This window comes from Eumetopias jubatus, unplaced genomic scaffold (genome assembly GCF_037043125.1).
Source record: "Eumetopias jubatus isolate StellerSeaLion01/CBP00866 unplaced genomic scaffold, mEumJub1_p1.0 scaffold_10, whole genome shotgun sequence".
In the NCBI taxonomy this organism is placed as follows: domain Eukaryota; kingdom Metazoa; phylum Chordata; class Mammalia; order Carnivora; family Otariidae; genus Eumetopias; species Eumetopias jubatus.
The window spans coordinates 125909230-125929758 of record NW_028274816.1 but is presented as its reverse complement, the minus strand read 5'-3'; the positions used below and the strand labels follow the sequence as shown (position 1 = coordinate 125929758).

Below are 20529 nucleotides of genomic sequence, written 5' to 3'. Positions count from 1 at the left end.
GGAAGTTTTTCTCACTTTCACATCATGAGTACCACTAACTGAAAGAAACTGTAAAATTCCTTTGATTATAAGATGTACCCTAACTTCAGAGAAGTTAAAATGAAATAAAATAATATTTATCTTAGAATAGAAATAAGTTAGTATGCTTTAATTTAATTCTAAGTTAATGTGTGCGTGACATCCATGCAAAATAATTTGATTCAAATAATAAATAATGTAACTTCTTACCTCTGTAAATTCCATTTTGTTCAATCTTGGTTCCATTGAGTCAGCAATATCCAATTGTTTGCAACATGCTTCTAATTATGGAATAAAAGGTATTTGCTAGTTTGGTTGTAATACATTCATATTTCATATTCATTTTATAGCACTTTTGAAGAACATAAAATTATTTCTTAATTAATATCTATCTTAATATCCATCAATATTTACAATAAAGCAAATGACATATAGTTGGGTAACATTCCAATTACTACAAAATTATTGCTTTTCCTCGCTTTTATTTAACCAAGCAACCCAAACACTGAAGTAAATGTGTCTACATTTTTAACGACCAGCCTGAGATAAAGCAAAAACAAATATGCACATCAATAGTATAAAAAAGACTATGAAAACAACTGTGTTGGTTTATGCTAGCATTTGCAGAAGCAGGTCCTAAAACACAACACTTCTACAAACCTTCTTTTTAAATATTTTGTTTTTAATGTTTCTTAAATTAAATAAATAATATACAAATATGTTCTTTTAGTAAAAGATTCAAATAGTACAAAAACAGAAGCAGCAAAACTTGAATATCTCCCTTTTCCCCTGACCCCACCAGCATTCTCACTCTCCCTTCCCCCGCCCGTCCGGGAAGGAACCACCATCAACCGTTTGTTGCCACCCTTCCAGCAACCTTTCTGGGTATTTTTGTTTATAACATACATTTTTTTTTTAAGATTTTATTTATTTATTTGACAGAGAGAGAGACACACACAGCAAGAGAGAGAACACAAGCATGGGGAATGGGACAGGGAGAAGCAGGCTTCCTGTGGAGCAGAGAGCATGATGTGGGTCTTGATCCCAGGACTCTGGGATCATAAACTGAGCCGAAGGCAGACGCTTAACGACAGCTTTTGTTTTTCTACACACACATATGATCATATTGATCTGCAACTTCCTTTTTTCACTTCATCACTCACCTTTTCATATAGGACGTGGAGCTCAGGGGGAAGGTTTGGGATGGGAATATAGATATAAAAATGAGTCATCAGCTCGAGTCATGGGTTTATTTATTTATTTATTTTTAAGATTTTATTTATTTTTTCGACAGAGAGAGACACAGCAAGACAAGGAACACAAGCACCAGGGGTGGGAGAGGGAGACGCAGGCTTCCCGCCAAGCTGGGAGCCCGATGCGGGGCTCCATGCGGGGCTCGATCCCAGGACCCTGGGATCATGACCTGAGCCGAAGGCAGAGGCTTAACAACTGAGCCACCCAGGTGCCCCAAGTCATGGGTTTAAATAATAACCTGGGTAGTGTGTATAATGTGTAAAATGATAATAAAGCCAAAAAGAAAACTCTGAAAACAACATTTAAGGTACAAATAAGAACCAAGAAACAGAATGCTAAGAGGTGATCGGTGATAGATGAAAAATCAAGAAAGAAAGATATCACAAAAGCCAAGAAGGAAAGAGTTTCATGAATAAGAGTGATCACTAATGGTAAATATGGCAGTTAGTTCGAATAAAGATTTTTTAAACCTCCTTTTGATATGACAATTATGTAATCTTTATTGACCATGACAAAAAACAAACACAAACTGTGTAAAAGTTCATGAGGAAAGCACTGGATTCCTCTCTTACTTCTAACTCCAAATCCTCCTGCCCATTAATGGGCTGGTACATATAAGATTCTTTAGTCACTCTTGATTTTTGTAACTGCTTTTTATGAGATATCAGTTACTGTCATAAGAAGATCGTATAAACTTTAGTATAAACTTAGGCATTAGATGCTGTTATCCTCATCCCAAACCTCCCCCCAAGCTCTGGAAGATTAGGCAAGCCACACTGGTTTCTAATGGTAATAGCTGTTATTAAGTGTATGTGTCTGTCCCCTGACCGGACTTTGAGGAACTTAAGGAGAGAAAAGATGCCTTAGCCCTCTTCCCATCCTCTACTCCATCACAGAATCTGGAACTAGGTGAGGGCTTAATAAATATTGAATGAATCAATGAATGATACAGGAAATCTGAGGTAGTATAGGAGGTGAGAGGACAAAAAAAATCAGTCAACTAGATGGTCTGGAATTTCTCTAATTTTACCACAATCTCAAATAGAGCTCTCTTCACTCACTCCTTCTGTACCTTCACCAAAAAGTAAATAAATAAAAGAAGTTATCTCAAAGATTTTCTGAAAGGGGAGGTTGTACTAACCACGAAGAATTCTAGATTTTGGATAGGCTGTGAACATGTGGGAGAAAGGGTTGTCAGCAAGGCCCAAATCATGTTTGGGGACGAGTGATCAGGAAGATGGGGAGCATATTTTATTTTTTAAAGTGAGAATAGATTTCAATCTATTGTTATCAATGTAATAGTGGTCAAAAACCAATTGAAATAAATCATTTGGATGTAAATTATGTATACCTAAGGAACTAAACTCCAGTGCTTTATTCTACAAGTCAGAATTTTAAGTTTATTTTTTTTTAGTAACCTCGACACCCAACGTGGGGCTCCAACTCACAATGTCAAGATCAAGAGTGGCATGCTCTTCCAACTGAGCCAGCCAGATGCCCCTGCAAGTCAGAATTTTTTGCTTGATCTCATATGAGGAAACAATTATGAAAATAAAAGCATCAAAATCTGTGGTTCTCTATAGTTGTAGTACTGTTTCCCTCTACCCCCAGTGAGCATGGTGGAAATTTGTAGTTTGAGTTTTTGTTGGTACAGTGATGGGGAGTAGGGGTAGGGTCAGAAATCCTGCAATTCTTGAGGCACATGGGTGGCTCAGTTTGTTGAGCAGATGACTTGATTTTGCTCAGGTGATCTCGGGCTCCTAGGATGGAGCCCTACGCTCAGCGGGAAGTCTGCTTGAGGATTCTCTCCTTCTTCCTCTGGCCCTCCCCCTGCTCTTGTTCTCTCTCTCTCTCTCTCTCTCTCTCTCTCTCTCTCAAATAAATAGATATTCAAATAGGGGGAAAATCTGCTTAGAATAAATTTTAGTCTAGAAATTATTTCACATATAAACACAGTATATTTTTTATTGTTAAATTTTCCAAGACTGTAACTACTATGAAAATTTGAGAGTGGATTGTACTTTGCTTCCTTCTGAAACTTTACCAAGAGTTGTCCACCATTTCAGAAAATTATTTAATGGGAGATAATGTCACCATTTGTGTCTGAACTCCAATACAGCACAACTGCATCATTCTGCATTTGTAGCTCTCCTCTTTATGGGGATTCTATGTGTATATACAAATCATTCATTTTGCCCTTACTTCAAAATGTTAAAAAAAAAAAAAGAAGAGGATAGCAGGAGGGGAAGAATGAAGGGGGGAAATCGGAGGGGGAGACGAACCATGAGAGACGATGGACTCTGAGAAACAAACTGAGGGTTCTGGGGGGGGTGGGAGGACGGGTTAGCCTGGTGATGGGTATTAAAGAGGGCATGTTCTGCATGGAACACTGGGTGTTATACACAAACAAGGAATCATGGAACACTACATCGAAAACTAATGATGTAATGTATGGTGATTAACATAACAATAAAAAAATTTTAAAAAATGGTCGATTGGATATAATTTTACTTTTCTTATGTCTAAACATTCATTATAAGTACAAATGTCTGATACATTATGTCTTCTAGTGAAGTTATAGCCAAACATTTATATATTGAAATACAGTCCATATAATTTTCTTAGGTCTTTTCTTGTATTTTTCCTTTATATCACAGTTAGGACATAATACCTTTCTTTTTTAAATTCTGTGTATGTAAGTAAGTAATGATTTTCTAGGAACTTGATGGGATGATAAAGGGATAGTACAGAGTATTTACAATAAAATGGAGCACTCGACTAAAAGGATCAAAAATCACTGATTGCTTTTCTGTTTTTCTACATTCTCCATCTGGAAAGGGCAAAAGAACCAAAGTACATGTATAAGAACTTTGAATAACATATATCTCAATATTGACTCTTCATCTTAATCCAGCATCTGTCCCCTCACACCCCTCCACCCTTACAAAAGAGGGAAAAATAGAAATACTACAGGAATAGGCAGGTTTACCAAGGTGGAAATCTGGATTTTGAAAAAATTCATGAAGAACATTCTGAATCTGCAAATCAAAGAAAATAGACCATGCATTACATCTCAATTGCCATATATTTAGTGTTTTAGACTAAAAGCCGTCTAGAGTTTTTCTTTTTAAATCTTGAGTAATCCTTCTAAACCAGGGACTGAAATTATTAATAATTAACATTTAGTTCATAGACTACTTCAAGGTATATCAAATGTTTTTTCATATATATCCTCAATGATTCCCATCGAGAACATTCTGTGTGAGAAGTAGGATGCTGAGAGTGATCCTATTTTGTCCTCTCCAAGGACATTTCTAGCAAACCTTCAGACACTGGGCATCTTTGGCAACCAGTTTGGCAATCCAAAGAATCCTCTATAATTCCTTGTCCTTCAATTACTAAAAAACAAAATTTCTGAGTTCTTCTTGGTCCATCTTTAAAAAATAGATTTGAGGGACCTCTGGCTAGCTCAGTTGGTAGAACTTGTGACTCTTGATCTCCAACGTGAGTGCAAGCCCCACACTGGGCATAGAGCTTACTTTAAAAAAAGATAGACTTGATTTTTTAGAACAGTTTTAGGTTCACAGAAAAACTGAGCAGAAAGTACAGAGAGTTTCCATATACTCCCTGTCCTCCCCACCACATACACAGCTTCCCCACTATCAACATTCCCTACCACAGTGGTACATTTGTTACAATCAATGAACCTCCATGAAACATCATCACCCAAAGTCTATAGTTTACACTGGAAGCACTCTTGATGTTGTACATTTTATGGGTTTTGGCAAATGTATCATGACATGTATCCATCATTATTGTATTATACAGAATTGTTTCATCACACTAAAAATCCTCTGTGCTCTGCCTATTCATCCCTCCTTCTGTCTTCACTCTGAGAAACCCTGATCTTTTTACTGTCTCCATAATTTTTTCCAGAATGTCATGAAGTTGGAATCATACAGTATGTAGCTTTTTCAGATTGGCGCCTTTCACTTAATAATATACATTTAAAGTTCTTCCATGTCTTTTCATGGCTTGAAAGCTCATTTATTTTTATTTTTATTTTATTATTATTTTTAAGCTCATTTCTTTTTAGTGCTGAATAATATTCCATTGTTTAGATGTACCACACTTCATTTATACATTCAACCACTGAGGGAAATTTTGGTTGTTTCCAAGTTTTGGCAATTATGAATAAAGCTGCTATAAACATCCACATGCAGATTTTTGTGTGGACATAAGTTTCCAACTCCTTTGGGTAAATACCAATAAGCATGATAGCTGAATCATATAGTAAGAGTATGTTTGGTTTTATAAGAAACTGCAAACTGTCTTCCAAAGTGGTTGTACCATTTTGCATTATCACCAACAATTTCCACCAGTTGCTGTGTATCTTTGTCAGCATTTGGTGTTATCAAGGTTCCAGATTTTGACAATTCTGATAGGTGTGTACTGGTATCTCTTATTGTTTTAATTTGCATTTCCTTGATGACAAGTGTGGAGAATATTTTCATATGCTTATTTGCCATCTGTATGTCTTTAGTGAAGTGTTCAGGTCTTTTGCCCATTTTTTAAAAAGATTTTATTTATTTATTTGACAGAGAGAGAGAGAAAGAAAGCACACAATCAGGGGATGCTGCAGAGGGAGAGGGAAACAGGGAGCCCGATGTGGGAGCTCCATCCCAAGACCCTGGGATCATGACCTGAGCTGAAGGCAGACACTTAACCAACTGAGCCACCCAAGTACCCCTGCCCATTTTTTAAATCATTTGTTCATTTTCTTATTGTTGAATTTTAGGAGTTCTTTGTATATTTTGGATAATAGTCCTTTATCAGCTATCTCTTCTGCAAGTATTTTCTTCTAGTCTGTGGCTTGTCTTCCTTGGTGTATTTTCAATAATTCACTTTGAATTGAAAATATGCTTGGCATTGTATCTAACCAATAAATGTTCTCACATCTATATACACCTAAGAGAAAATGTTTAACTGTTAGAGTACAGTTGTTTTCTGATGCTAAAAGACACATGTTCTTAGTTTACAGAAGTAATTAGTCACCCACATACAAAAAAACAAACAAAGAAACAAATGAAAGTTATGTCTATCCATAATGAAGAGTTTGGGAACCTCAGCCAGAGTCAATATTTTAGAAATTTAGCTAGAATTTTTTGTTTTTTTTTAATGCTTAATAGAAAATTGAAGAAATTGACTCTCATGGACCAGACAGGTCAGGAATCAGCTTACCTCAGCAAGACTGCAAATTTAGAGGCAGATTTCTAGCACTCCACTCAATATTGCAGCAATTATCCTCTTATCACTCACCCCACCTACCCTTCACAATATCCTCCTTTCTTACCACTACCAAGGGAATCATTCCTTTGGGGTCTAGAATCCATTCACTGAACTGCTCCTGCAGAGCCTGCATCCGTGTATTGGCCACCTGGACTTTGACTTCTGTTATGTATTGTCTTTGTTCTCGTTTCTGTTTAATACTCTCCTTGATCTTGCTTATTCTAAAAGATGTTGAAATAAAAGACATATTGAGTTAAGACCATTGAATTTCATTCAGATTGTTCAAATGGCAGAAACGAAGAATTCAGAGCCTTATTTAAACTTTGTTCCAATCTTTAAAAAAAATAAATAAGGGGTGCCTGGATAGCTCAGTCAGCTAAGCGGCTGCCTTTGGTTCAGGTCATGATCCCGGGGTCCTGGAATCGAGCCCTACATCTGGCTTTCCCTGCTTCTCCCTCTCCCTCTGCCTGCTGCTTCCCCAGCTTGTGCTCTCGCTCTCTCTCAAATAAAGAAATAAAATATTTTAAAAAATAATAAATAAATAAATAAAAGAGGCACCTGGTTGGCTCGGTCGTTTAAGACTCTGACTCTTGATTTCAGCTCAGGTGGTAATCTCAGGGTCATGAGATTGGTCTGCGTGCAGCTCCATGATCAGTGAGGAGTCCGCTTAAGATTTTCTCTCCCTCATCCCTTCCCCTCCCGCTTGTGCTCTCTCCCTTTCTCTCTCTCAAATGAATAAATAAATCTTAAAAATAAAATAAAAAATAAAAATAAATAAACTTTGTTCCTGTCTTTAGCCATGAGATCTTCCTTTTTTTTTTTTAAAGATTTTATTTATTTATTTGAGAGAGCACAGAGTGAGAGGGATAGGGACAAGCAGACTCCCTGCTGAGCACAGAGCCTAATTCGAGGTTCGATCCCAGGACCCTGAGATCATGACTTGGGCCGAAGGCAGACTCTTAACTGACTGAGCCACCCAAGTGCCCCCCATGAGATCTTCCTTGATTTAGGCCTGAAGTGACCCTTCCTCCCCCAAGCACTTACTGAATTTGACTAAATCATAGGCTGTCTTCTAGTATTATTTGACTTTTTATAGAGGTGGGCCTTATTTTACCCAACAAAATACCATACGTAAGAAGTACTAAAAATAGCCCTAAAAGCTGCCACATAGACCTAAAAGCAAAGCCGAATACACTAAAGTCTTATAGTGGTGGGGCTCTTTATTCTCTGGACACAGAAGTCATCTGGAAAGATTCTAATTCCAAGTCTAGGGTGGAAGCCTAGAAGCTGCATTTATAACCAGCATTTTAGGTAATTCTGATGCCTCGGATCAAACTTCTGATTTCTGTCTAGGAATATGTATTTCCTTCAAATATCTAGAGTCAAACACTTTGACAGCCTCTAAGCATAATAGTTATCCGTATATTCAGATAGAGCTACATCACTGGGGTGGGAATGGAGAAAGTATCATGATTTTAATTGTTCCCATATTCATCATCCCTATTAGGACTTCAAAACCTCTGAACTGGTTTTGATTGAAACACCAAAATGACTCAGAATAATCAAAATAGCTGCTGGTTTCAAATACAATTTGTTTGAAGCAAGTCTTCATCTTTCAAAGAAAAAAACTAAGGTGATCTGACAGATTTAGAAATGCAAAAGACGTTTCAGGTAGGCCTAGCAAATTGGATATCTCTAATAATCCCAAAGAATCAATCAAAATCTGTCATTTCTTTATTATGCCCATATAAGGCCTTCAAAATTCTCGAGGTAAATAGGCCTTCAAAAATAAACTTTGAAGCTTGAAAATAAAATAGGCAAGTGGCTTAATAGTACAGAAGGACCTGTTTCTGAGCTGCTGGAAGATTAATTAGGATTTTAAAGGAAGTGCTAAGTTTCTCTGATGCAAATGCGAAGCAGCCAAACCTCCACCACTGATCTCAGTTCCGCCAGTCCCTTCTCTGCTGGCTCTCTGATCCTTCCACCACTCTTTCTACTTCTGCTGCTTTACCTATCTCCTCCTCTCCTTCTTTCCTTTTATTCCTCTCTCTATACAGCATTCTCCCCAGTTTCTATCTTCATTCTTCGTTTTTAAAGATTTTATTTATTTACCCGAGAGAGAGAGTGAGAGAGAGAGATAGAGATCACAAGACCTGAGAGAGAGAGAGACAGAGATCACAAGCAGGGGGGAGGGGTAGCAGGAGAAGCAGACACCCACCCCCACCCACCCTGCCGAGCAGGGAGCTCAATGTGGGCTAGATCCCAGGACCCTGAGATCACAACCTGAGCCAAAGGCAGACGCTTAACCGACTCAGCCATCCAGGAGCCCTCTATCTTCATTCTTGCATGACTTTCTATTCTTTGTGTCTTTCTTCTAGTCTTTTCTCATTATTCATTCAAACACTCACTTACTCACCAACTCAGTCACTTATTCATTCGTTATGCAAACATTTCTTGGGCACCTGCTATGGATGCTGCCATTATAAAGCTTAGGGTCCAATGCAGAACAAGAAAAGTAAATAATATTGCATAGTAGGTACTGGGTATAGCCAAATTTTCATGTGTATCAATCACTGAAACACAAAAAATGGATGAACAAAACTGGCTTTCTGTCATGTATCCATCTGCCTAAAATACTTTTTTCCCCTCTCTTTGTTTCACTAGATCTTCCACATCTGCACAGACATCATTTCCTCCCTTTTATTAATAAAGAAACAAAACCTACTTTGTATTTCAGAGCCACTGTACATGAGACTCCAAATATAATCTAAATGGATTTTAAACTGATTATTCAGGGAGTGAATAAAATTTCTCTTCTGTGGTCTGCATTATCTCATGAGGATATATATGTACATCAATCAACAGAACTTTATAGCGTGTAAAACTCTTAACTATGCATAATGTAGGGTAGACATAAACTACTAGCAGACTCTAAGTATGAACCCACATTTAAAATGTGGTAAAATGCAAAAATGGTCACAAATTCTTTCCATTCCTGTGCATATGTCCATTTGTAGGCAATGTGATTTTGCAGCTTCTCCCATTAAGAGATAGAATCTATTTCTGCATCCTTTGTGTCTGACTGTGGCCAAGTGACTTGCTTTGGCTAATGGGCCATTAGCAAACATGATGCAAGCAAAAAGTTGAAAAATATTATCAATTATATCACAACAAAACTGGAAAAAAAAGAAAAAAAGAAAAGTGTTTGAACACTGGGGCTAGCCCTTTTTTATTGAACTTAGAAGCCCTTCCACCACCACCTTGGAAATGGGCCTATGCTAGCCTGTGGGATGAGGATCCAGTTACCTCCATTATTTTTGTAAACAGCCAACATCTTACTGCCATGTATGAGTCCAATTGATACCATGTGGAGCAGAGATGAGCCATAAGCTCAGCCCAAAGTTATCAACCCACAAAATCATGAGCAAATAAATTATTATTGATTAAGGCCACCAAGTTTTGAGGCATTTTGTTACGTAGCAAAAGCTAAATAAGAAAACTTTCCCCATCTTAATAAGTATTTTTGAGATGTTTTAAAGAAAAACACAGTATAAATCTAACTGGTTACAAAATAGAAGTAGGAGCACTTGGGTGGCTCAGTTGGTTAAGTGTCCAACTCTTGATTTTGGCTTAGGTCATGATCTCAGGGTCGTGAGATCAAGCCCCATGTTGGGCTCCATGGAGCCCAGGCATGGAGCCTGCTTAAGATTCTCTCTTCCTCTTCCTCTACCCCTTCTCCCCCCCAAAAATAGAAGTAAAAATATTCCCTATCCTAGTTATGACAATCCAAATTCTATTCATTCATTCAAGCAGTACAAGGAACATCTTCCTCTTATAGCAGCATTTGCCTTTATTATATTTAAATCGAATGTTGTATTTCATCAAAACCAGTTTTACCAGCTTATGTGAGAACTGACCATAAACTTTGAGTGACTCCAGTATACCATTAACTGGACCTAATTGAAGACTCTTTTTGGTCTGTTGAACAATGGGACTTGTTTTAATCAATCATGTACAAACATATGGACTCATTCTGTCCTATACATGTGATAGTTTTCAGTTTTTATAAGTATAAACATTATAAATCTCCCTTCCTAACACTTTTTAAAACTCCTGAATTTTCCCCCTCCGCAAACTAGTCAGTGAATTCTTCACGGCTGTATATTGCCTTGCCTGGCAAGTTAATAAATTCAGTTTTTGTTTGTTTTTAAGTTCTGGTGATCTTAGTTTCAAAAAGCTAAACTGGACTTCTTGCCATTCCAGGAGGATGTCCATATTATTTCTGTCATGAGTATTCCTATAAAAATGCATATATGACATGTGTCTACTTAATTATTATACTTACTGAATTCTAATATTTTGTATATTCAACATATATTTTATTATGAAATGAGGTTCCTGATGAAAGATGTAATAACAAGAAAAATGTAAGTTACTAGTTAATCAATGATATTTGAATAGATTAGACCTATTTAGAATTTTATAAAATGATGAAAAACATTTATCATAGCTTCCCCATTAAATACTGATAATTAATTCCAGAGATTTCAAAATCACTCCAAATTAAGACACATATTATAATAATCATATGTATCTAAAGACAAAAACAAAAAAGCAAATCACACACTCACACGAAAACTTTCATCATGAAAGCAAAAGAGGATTAGAATAAGTTAGTTAATTCATTTAACAAATACTTAGTGAGCATTACTTACACAATGCAACATTAGATACCAGAGAAGTGAAGATGAATATGACCAACTGTTCCTGCTTACATTATAGCAGGGGAAACAACCATTACAACTGTGATCAATACAGTAAAGGAGAAATATAGGATGCAATGAGAGAGCATATAAGAGAACAATTTCACAGTGATGTGGTATGTGAGCTAAACTGGAAAGGATTGGTAGTATAAAATGAAGAGGAAGGAGAAGAATGATACAGAGGGAATGACATACAAGACCCTGATATGGAAAGAAGCATAATATGTTTGAAGAACTGAAAGTAATCCTATGTGCTCAGAGTATAGAATGTGAGAAGAAAAGAGGCAGCAGCCAAGTAAGTTAGGGACCAGGTAGGTCATACAAGGAAAGTCTTATAGGCCTAGTTAGGGATTTTAGTCTTTATCCTAAGACTAAATGGAGACCATTGAAAGGTTCCACATTTGGGAAAAACACAATAAGATTAACTTTTTTTTTAATACTCCATGTAGAAAACCAAAAAACCCACCAAAAAATTGCTAGAACTGATAGAGGAATTCAGCAAAGTCACAGGATATAAAATCAATGCACAGAAGTCTGTTGCATTTCTGTACACCAATAATGAAGCAGCAGAAAGAGAAATCAAGGAACTGATCCCATTTACAAGTGCACCCAAACCATAAGATACGGGAATAAACCTAGCCAAAGAGGTAAAAAGACCTCTACTCTGAAAACTACAGAACACCTATTAAACAAATTGAAGAAGACACAAAGAAATGGAAAAACATTCCATGCTCATGGACTGGAAGAACAAATATTGTTAAAATGTCTATACTAGCCAAAGCAATATACACATTCAATGCAATCCCTATCAAAATAACACCAGCATTTTTCACAGAGCTGGAACACACAATCCTAAAATTTGTATGGAACCAGAAAAGACCCTGAATAACCAAAGGAATGTTGGAAAAGAAAACCAAGCTGGAGGCATCACAATTCTGGACTTCAAGTTCTATTACAAAGCTTTAATCATCAAGACAGTACGGTACTGGCACAAAAACAGACACATAGATCAGTGGAACAGAGTAAAGAACCCAGAAATGGACCTTCAACTCTATGGTCAACTAATCTTTGACAAAGCAGGAAAGAATATACAATGGAAAAAAGTGTCTTCAACAAATGGTGTTGGGAAAATTGGACATGCAGAAGAATGAAACTGGACCACTTCCTTACACCAAACAAAAAAATAAATAAATTCAAAATGGATGAAAGACCTAAATGTGAGAAAGGAATCCATCAAAATCCTTGAGGAGAACGCAGGCAGCAACCTCTGTGACCTTGGCCGCAGCAACTTCTTACTAGACATATCTCCGGGGGCAAGAAAAACAAAAGCAAAAATGAACTATTGGGACTTCATCAAGATAAAAATCTGCACAGCAAAGGGAACAATCAACAAAACCAAAAGACAATTGACAGAATGGGAGAAGATATTTGCAAATGATATATTGGATAAAGGGCGAGTATCCAAAATCTATAAAGAACTTATCAAACTCAACACCCAAAAAAATAAAAAATCCAGTTAAGAAATGGGCAGAAGATTAACCTTTTTAAAAAAATCACTTCAGTTACAAGTAATGAATAGACTGTGAGAAGTCAAGAGTTAATGGAAACATACTAATTAGGAGACTGTTGCAATAGTGCAGGTGAGACCTGAGAGTAGCTTAGACTAGGGAGACAACAGCAGAGAAGGTCAGAAATGAGCAAATTTGAGAGGAGGTAAAATCAACAGGACTGATGAAAAGTGCATAGTGAGGAAGCAGAAGGTGTCAATCCCTTGGGTTTGGGCTTGAAAATCTTGATGCAAAACCAAGAAAGACAGTGACTTGAAACTGAAGTGCTTGTGAAATATCCAATGTACAGATACTGAATAAATAGTTACACATACTGGCATGAAGCTCAAAAAAGGCATTTGGACTAGAGATGTAAATCTAAGAGCATGAAGGTATAGATGGTAACTGAAGTCATGTGTTAGAATGACAGCACTCAAGGATGATTTTGGAGTGACTGGAGAACCATGACTTAAGGAATCTTACTATTTGAAGATCAGATGGCAGAGAATGAGCCACCACAGGATGCTGAGAAGGACTAAAAAGAGGTAGAAGGAAAACAAGTAAAGAATAATAACATGGAAGGGAAAGGAAAGAGTATCTCAAGGAGGAAATGGTCAACATCACTGCATACTGGTAAGAGGCTAGGTAAGATGAGGATTGCAAACTTCCATTGGGCCTAGAAACATGGAGAACATTGGGATCTCAGTAAGTGACATTTATTGAAGAGAGCCTGGAATGAGGGCCAGCTAGAACAGATTGAGAAATGTGTTGGTAGCGGGGAAAATGTATATGGACACCTACTTTGATAAATTTAGCTATGTTTTAGTTATATTTCTTCAACTCGAGTGTGTAAGTTCCTCATGACAAGAACCAAATTTTGTATTTTTTCCCTATAAGGTATGGCTCAACATTGAACACTTGGTAGTTATGCAACAAATACTGATTCACTGAGTGAAGACTCCTCAATAAATCTAAGTTATTAATTAATTATCTAAAACATAGATATGATAGAAAAATAGTCCTTGTCTTCAAAGACAAGGGAGGTAAATCAACAATTTGTTATGGGGAGGTAAATCAACAATTACATTATAATGTGCTAAAGGCTGACATGAGCCTACAGGTACTCCAGGAATATAAAGAAAGAGTACCTAACCCAAAGCAGATGTGACAGAAGGTATCCCAGAGGAAGTAATACTAGGGCTGAGAGAGAGAGAGGGGGCAAGAGCAAGCGCAGGGGTGGGGGTGGGGCACAGAGCATCCTAAGCAGATTCTGTGCTGAGTGCTGAGCCTGATCTCACAATCCTGATCTGGACCTGAGTCAAAACCAAGAGTCTGACCTTCAACAGACTGCACCACCCAGGCGCCCAGATACTTGCGCCAATTCTTGAAGCACAGGAAAAATTGTCCAGTGAGAAAAAGGAGGGGAATGATGTTCTAGACATAGAAAGCTGGCACTCTGGATTAAAGGAGAGGGCATCTGGCTAGTGGTTTTGATTAGCTGATATGTAAGAAATAATAAAGTTGATGTTCATAAAGAATGCAGCCTATCTGGCCCAGATGAGCGAAGTCAGGGCTTGATGGTCTGAGTTCAATACCACTACATGCTGAGTACATCAGATCTAGTGCCTGCAAATTTTGAAGGTGGCCTTGACGGTGAAGATTTCTATTTCCAAATGTTGTAGTTGAGTTCCAAATGAACCACGTTCCCGGAAGAGTATGAGCAAGGCAGAAGGCATTTCCCACTGGATATTTCCCACTGGAGTCCTGGAAAGCATCTGTTTTGATGGTATAGGACTGAGGTCGGGGAGAGGATATACAAATCAATGCAGTAGCCCATAAGGTCTTCAGTCTCTTCTCTTCTATAAACAGAAAAAATCCTATTTTCTTCTGAGGATAACAGTTACTGGATAGTTTAAAATGAATCAATAGTTTTATCTGGCAAATCCCAGGAATTTCTGGACATCTTGGACAGTCTTACTCTAGGACTACCACACTTTGTCAGACATTATACCAGATATCCAGCCCCAGCTGCAGTGAACTTGACTCAGGAACTTCACCTCAGTCTTTTTTTTTTTTAATTTTTTATTGTTATGTTAATCACCATACATTACATCATTAGTTTTGGATGTAGTGTTCCATGATTCATTGTTTGTGCATAACACCCAGTGCTCCATGCAGAACGTGCCCTCTTTAATACTCACCACCAGGCTAACCCATCCCCCCACCCCTCTCCCCTCTAGAACCCTCAGTTTGTTTTTCAGAGTCCATCGTCTCTCATGGTTGGTCTCCCCCTGCGATTTCCCCCCCTTCATTCTTCCCCTCCTGCTATCTTCTTCTTTTTTTTCTTAACATATATTGCATTATTTGTTTCAGATTCACCTCAATCTTTTTAACATTAGGAATGTCCTATGCCACTGAAGCAGGACAACAGACTCATTCAACATCAAGTTGCAGGGTGTGTGTGTTTGTAGGATATTAGGATAACATCCAAGGAGACCATGATTTCTCAGTCCACAAGTACTTCAATTTCTAAGTACTTCATAATGGGATATACACATATACACATACACATATGTGTGGTTTAGAGATGGATATGAAACTAGCCCATGTATATACATTATTATTATGCTTCGGGTTGAATAAAAGTAGAACCTGTTTGATGAAGTCCTACCACACACCATTGGGTAGAATAGTCATTCAAACCCTATTAAAAAAAAAGCATTCTCCTTATCTAGCTACTCACTTTTGGCATAACCTGTTTTACTGGATTGGTAAACTATGATATTCAATACTAATTGACAAAATGGTTGATATTAATAATATCTCCTGCGGAAGAAGCACCTATGGGATTTCTTAAGCACTAAGGTTTGGCTCACTAAAGAGGTGACAGCTGGTGTGGAGTATGAGCAGACAGACATCTGACTAGGAAGTCACTGTCTCCTGGCAACAGAAGAGGATCCATATCAAGGATGAAACATTCCCTTACTCTTGCCAAATCCTGGTAGCTGGTGTATTGTAAGCATAAGTTAGACATTTGGGCGTTTGTTTGTTTATAGTGAAAAATTATATTTAAAAGGCTAAAAATAAGAAAGAAGTCATAAGGGGCACCTGGGTGGCTCAGTCATTAAGCGTCTGCCTTCGGCTCAGGTCATGATCCCAGGGTCCTGGGATCGAGCCCCGCATTGAGCTCCCTGCTTGGCAGGAAGCCTGCTTCTCCCTCTCCTATTCCCCCTGCTTGTGTTCCCTCTCTCGCTGTGTCTCTCTCTGTCAAATAAATAAATAAATAATCTTAAAAAAAAAGTCATAAAAAATGATAGAACTAAAACTCACCTATTATATCCATAGATGTAAATATGCTAAAATCTACCTATTAAAAAAAGGATTCTGATCGAATTATAAAACAAAGAGCATTCTACATTGTATATTCTGTACATAGAGAAAGCACTAAGTTAAAATTACTCAGAAAATTTGAAAATAAAATGATGAACAAAAATATTCTATGAAAATACATATAAAAGAAAGTAGGGGTTACAATGTTCTTATCAGATGAGATTAAATTCTGGAAAATAATTATAAAGATGATACTTTATAAAGAGTGCACTATACAATGAAGGTTTTACAATATGCCCAACTTACATGTACAATTTGACCAAAATTGTTGGAAGTTGCAAGTGAGAAGGGGGATGGGGTTTGTTTCTAGAAACACAAAAAGTAAGCACTTTGAAGTAAATTGACAAACCCTTTGTAGATAACACATTCTAATAGAAACACAATGGATGTTGTCACATAGTTTGCGTAAGTTCTTTGAACACTGTACGTGAGTTAACTTGTAGGGAATTATCAAGTAAAAAAATTAATTATTAAGTAAAATAAAGGCCTGTGTCTCTTTCCCTTTTAGTTTTTACTTGGCTTGTGTATCCTTAATGCTTGAGCATTTATACTGACTTATTTTTCTCCTTTATATAGCTGTGGTGGAGAAAGTAATTCTATGCAAAATTTTGTCATGATTTTTTCTCTTTGTGGGTTAAATTTTCCATTATTAGTCCATAAGGGTAATAAGGAGTTGTCACAGGAAAAATGCCAAAAAGATATTTCAATGTGCAGCACAGACTCCATAGTAATTATGAAATAAAGCAACAGATGTAGATATCAGAGATCATTAGCAAGCCAGAACCTGGTATGCATCACTAGAACTTCCACACAGGAAAAGATCCAAGTTTTTGCCTTTAGTCTCAGATCTACTTCCTAGTTCATTTGAACTCTCATCTAGGATCAGGACTGTGTATCAGGACTGGTGGAGAAAAGTGAGAAAATTTATAGTATAATAGGCCCCGCTTCTCTGGAATAGTGTGAAGTTCTAACATTAATAATAATAATAATAATATTTGTCATTTTCAAAAATTTTTAATTTAGTTTTTAAATTACATCTGTGTAATTTTTTTACTGTTTAAATCTTTTATTTTTTTAAATATCACATAGTAAAATTGACCTTTTGGGGACATAGTTGTATAAATTTAAACACGTGTAAATATGTATAACCATCACCATAATCAGGCTATTGAAAGTTTGTAATCCTATTCTATTTTTTTAAAAGATTTTATTTATTTATTTGAGAGAGAGAGAGAGAGATAGTGACAGAGAGCATAAGCGGGGAAAAGAGGGAAAAACAGTTTCCCCGCTGAGCAGAGAGCCCAACTTGAGGCTCGATGCCAGGACCCTGGGATCATGACCTGAGCTGAAGGTGGACACTCAACCAACTGAGCCACCCAGTTGCCCCTGTAATCCTATTTTAAGAGCGAATACTTTTCAGGGGCACCTGACTGTCTTAGTTCATAGAGCAAGACTCTTGATCTCAGGGTTTTAAGTTCAAGCCCCATGTTGGGTGTAGAGATTACTTAAAAACAAAATCTTAAAAATAAAAGTTAAAAAAAGAACAAGTACTTTTCTTTTTTTTAAAGATTTTATTTATTTATTTGAGAGAGAGAGTGACAGAGAGCATGAGCATGGGGGGTGGGGGAGAGGGATAAGCAGACTGCCCACTGAGCAGGGAGCCCGATGTGGGGCTGGATCCCAGGACCCTGGGATCATGACCTGAGCCAAAGGCAGTTGCTTAACCAACTGAGCCACCCAGGTGCCCCAATAAATACTTTTCATTATCAATTCACAATAAAACAGTTGTGACTTATAAAATATGCATTCCCAAGCATGGAAGGAATCAGGAGTCAGAGAGAAAAGTTACTGAAAAAAGATGTTAAAAGAAAAGAAAATATGAAGAAAATCAAAATGACACAAACATAATCTTACTAGTTTTGCAAAATTACATGTAAGAATTAAAGTCCACTTCAATTCTTAATCTGTCATTCAGAAACTCTGATGAAAAGCAATAAAAGTATAATACATATGTAAAACTTACAAACAACAGTGATATTTTATTTTTCAGACAAGAGGCTACCACTATAAAAATTGTCCCAAATCAGTAAGGAATATCTTCTCTATCTATTGTTCTTAGACCCCACACAGAAACAAATCCCTTTTTATCCAGGGAAGTAGTCAGATGAAAATTTTTTGGACCAGGTTGAGGCAAAAGGATACTTTAATATCATCATGAGAGGATAAAGTCTTGACAAACCAAACAAAAACTGTATTCATCTTTTTTCTTGAATATAAATAAGAAAAATTCTCATTCCTAATATAAGTGGACTTCTCCAAAACTCTCTAATGACATTTGTGTCTCTAAGATGACACAAATGATATAGTTCAGAGAATTTAAAGGCAAGACTTTTAGCTAAGATTGCTGTGTATCCAAGCTTTAAGTCAGTAGGTAATGTGCTGTTGTAAACATCCCTGGGATTTCCGAATATTCTGCAGATGCTTGACACTGTCTTATGTTGATCTAAAAATCTTGAATTTTTGCCAGAAAGAGATAAAGCCCTAATCCTGACAAACTAGACAAAGCATCCTTGATTACTTTAACACTTGCATGAAATTCCTACAACAGTATTGCTCCAATAGAAACTAGGGCTCTGGGGCACCTGGCTGGCTCAGTCGCAAGAGCATGTGACTCTTGATTTCGGGGTTGTGTGTTGGAGTCCCACGTGGGGTATAGAGATTACTTAAACAAATTAAAAAAAAAAAACTAAAAAAGAAAAAGAAAGAAAGAAACTAGGGCTCTTATCAAGCTTCAAATGACTCTAAATATTCAAACCCCCAATTCAAGAAGTGAGACAAACTAACCCTCTTGTGTCATGTTATTTGCTGGCAATGAAACCTAGACCAGAGTCCTAGTGTGCCCATTACTATTCTTATTACAGATATTGATAAATGCCTACTTTTATGTACTGATTGAGATTTACATATCCCTAATAGTAGGAAGTATATGTCAATATATTGATTTACAGCCTTGACATCAGTTCCCAAATTTTAAGTATTTTTATGGCAGTAGATCTAAATACAAATCTAATATATTGCTCTGCAAGAACAGATGGTGAACAGAAATGTTCTTTAAGCTATTTATTAAATTTAATGACACTGCTCCCTGCTGCTGTTGGAACTTTTCACTAGTACTAAAACTCCTTTAATTTGGTTTCTCTACATAATTGGTTTTGAAGCTTTTTTTAGGGTGCATAATAACCTCCTGTGGAACTTGTTCTCAATTCATGCCTAAAGGTTCTGATTCAGAAGATCTGAGGAAGAAGCTAGGAATCTGCACTTTTAACCAAGCATCCAGGTAATCCTGATGTCATTCATAGGCAACCACACTCTGAGAAAGACTGTTTCAACTGAAAATTAAAATTCCATGTCCACATATAAAATAAAACAAAAGAAGAGTTCTGTACATATCTCTTACTTTATTCTAGTGGTATATATGTACCTAATTTCAAAAGAATTGTTACTCTAGGGGTGCCTGCATGGCTCAGTGAAGCGTCTGCCTTCGGTTCAGGTCATGATCCCAGGGTCCTGGGATCAAGCCCCGCATCGGGCTCCCTGGTCCTCGGGAAGCCTGCTTCTCCCTCTCCCACTCTCCTTGCTTGTGTTCCCTTTCTTGCTGTGTCTCTCTCTGTCAAAAAAATAAATAAAATCTTAAAAAAAAAAAAGAATTGCTATTCTAACACTTCTGATTAGTTGCTTACCCTATAGAAGAACACAAAAAGAAATCAAAAAGAATTTTAGGTTCTTTTATAAATTTTAGTATAAGTATTCATGCCAAAAGATATTAGAAGGAAAGTATGAAGATTCAGGAAGAGCATCAGACATTCAAAGTATCTTATTTTTGTTTTGTTTTGTTTTGGTTTTTGGTTTTTGGTTTTAAGATCTGGAAGAGACCAAGATGTTATCTAGACTAGGGCTTAGGGCCCAAACTGGCCTGCTACCTGGTATTATACAGCTCAACAGCTAAGATGGGCTGTTACATTTTAAAATACTTTTTAAAGGGGCGCCTGGGTGGCTCAGTCGTTAAGCGTCTGTCTTCATGGCTCAGGTCATGACCCCAGGGTCCTGGGATCGAGCCCCGAATTGGGCTCCCCGCTCGGTGGGCAGCCTGCCTCTCTCTCTGTCACTCCCCCTGCTTGTGTTCCCTCTCTAGCTGTGTCTCTCTCTGTCAAATAAATAAGTAAAATCTTAAAAAATAAAATAAAATAGTTTTTAAAAATCAAAATAAG

At 37.1% G+C, this 20529-nt stretch overlaps 1 protein-coding gene across 1 annotated transcript in view; it reads right to left on the bottom strand.

Moving 5' to 3' along the window:
• The window catches only part of EFCAB5 (EF-hand calcium binding domain 5), a 184239-nt gene that overhangs the window by 96598 nt on the left and 67112 nt on the right, over positions 1-20529 (bottom strand). The window contains exons 6-8 of the mRNA XM_088028403.1: positions 6626-6782; positions 4262-4310; positions 229-299 (exon numbers count right to left, since the gene is read on the bottom strand). Coding sequence (XP_087884529.1) covers positions 229-299; positions 4262-4310; positions 6626-6782 — 277 coding nt within the window. The remainder of the gene's footprint in view (positions 1-228; positions 300-4261; positions 4311-6625; positions 6783-20529) is intronic.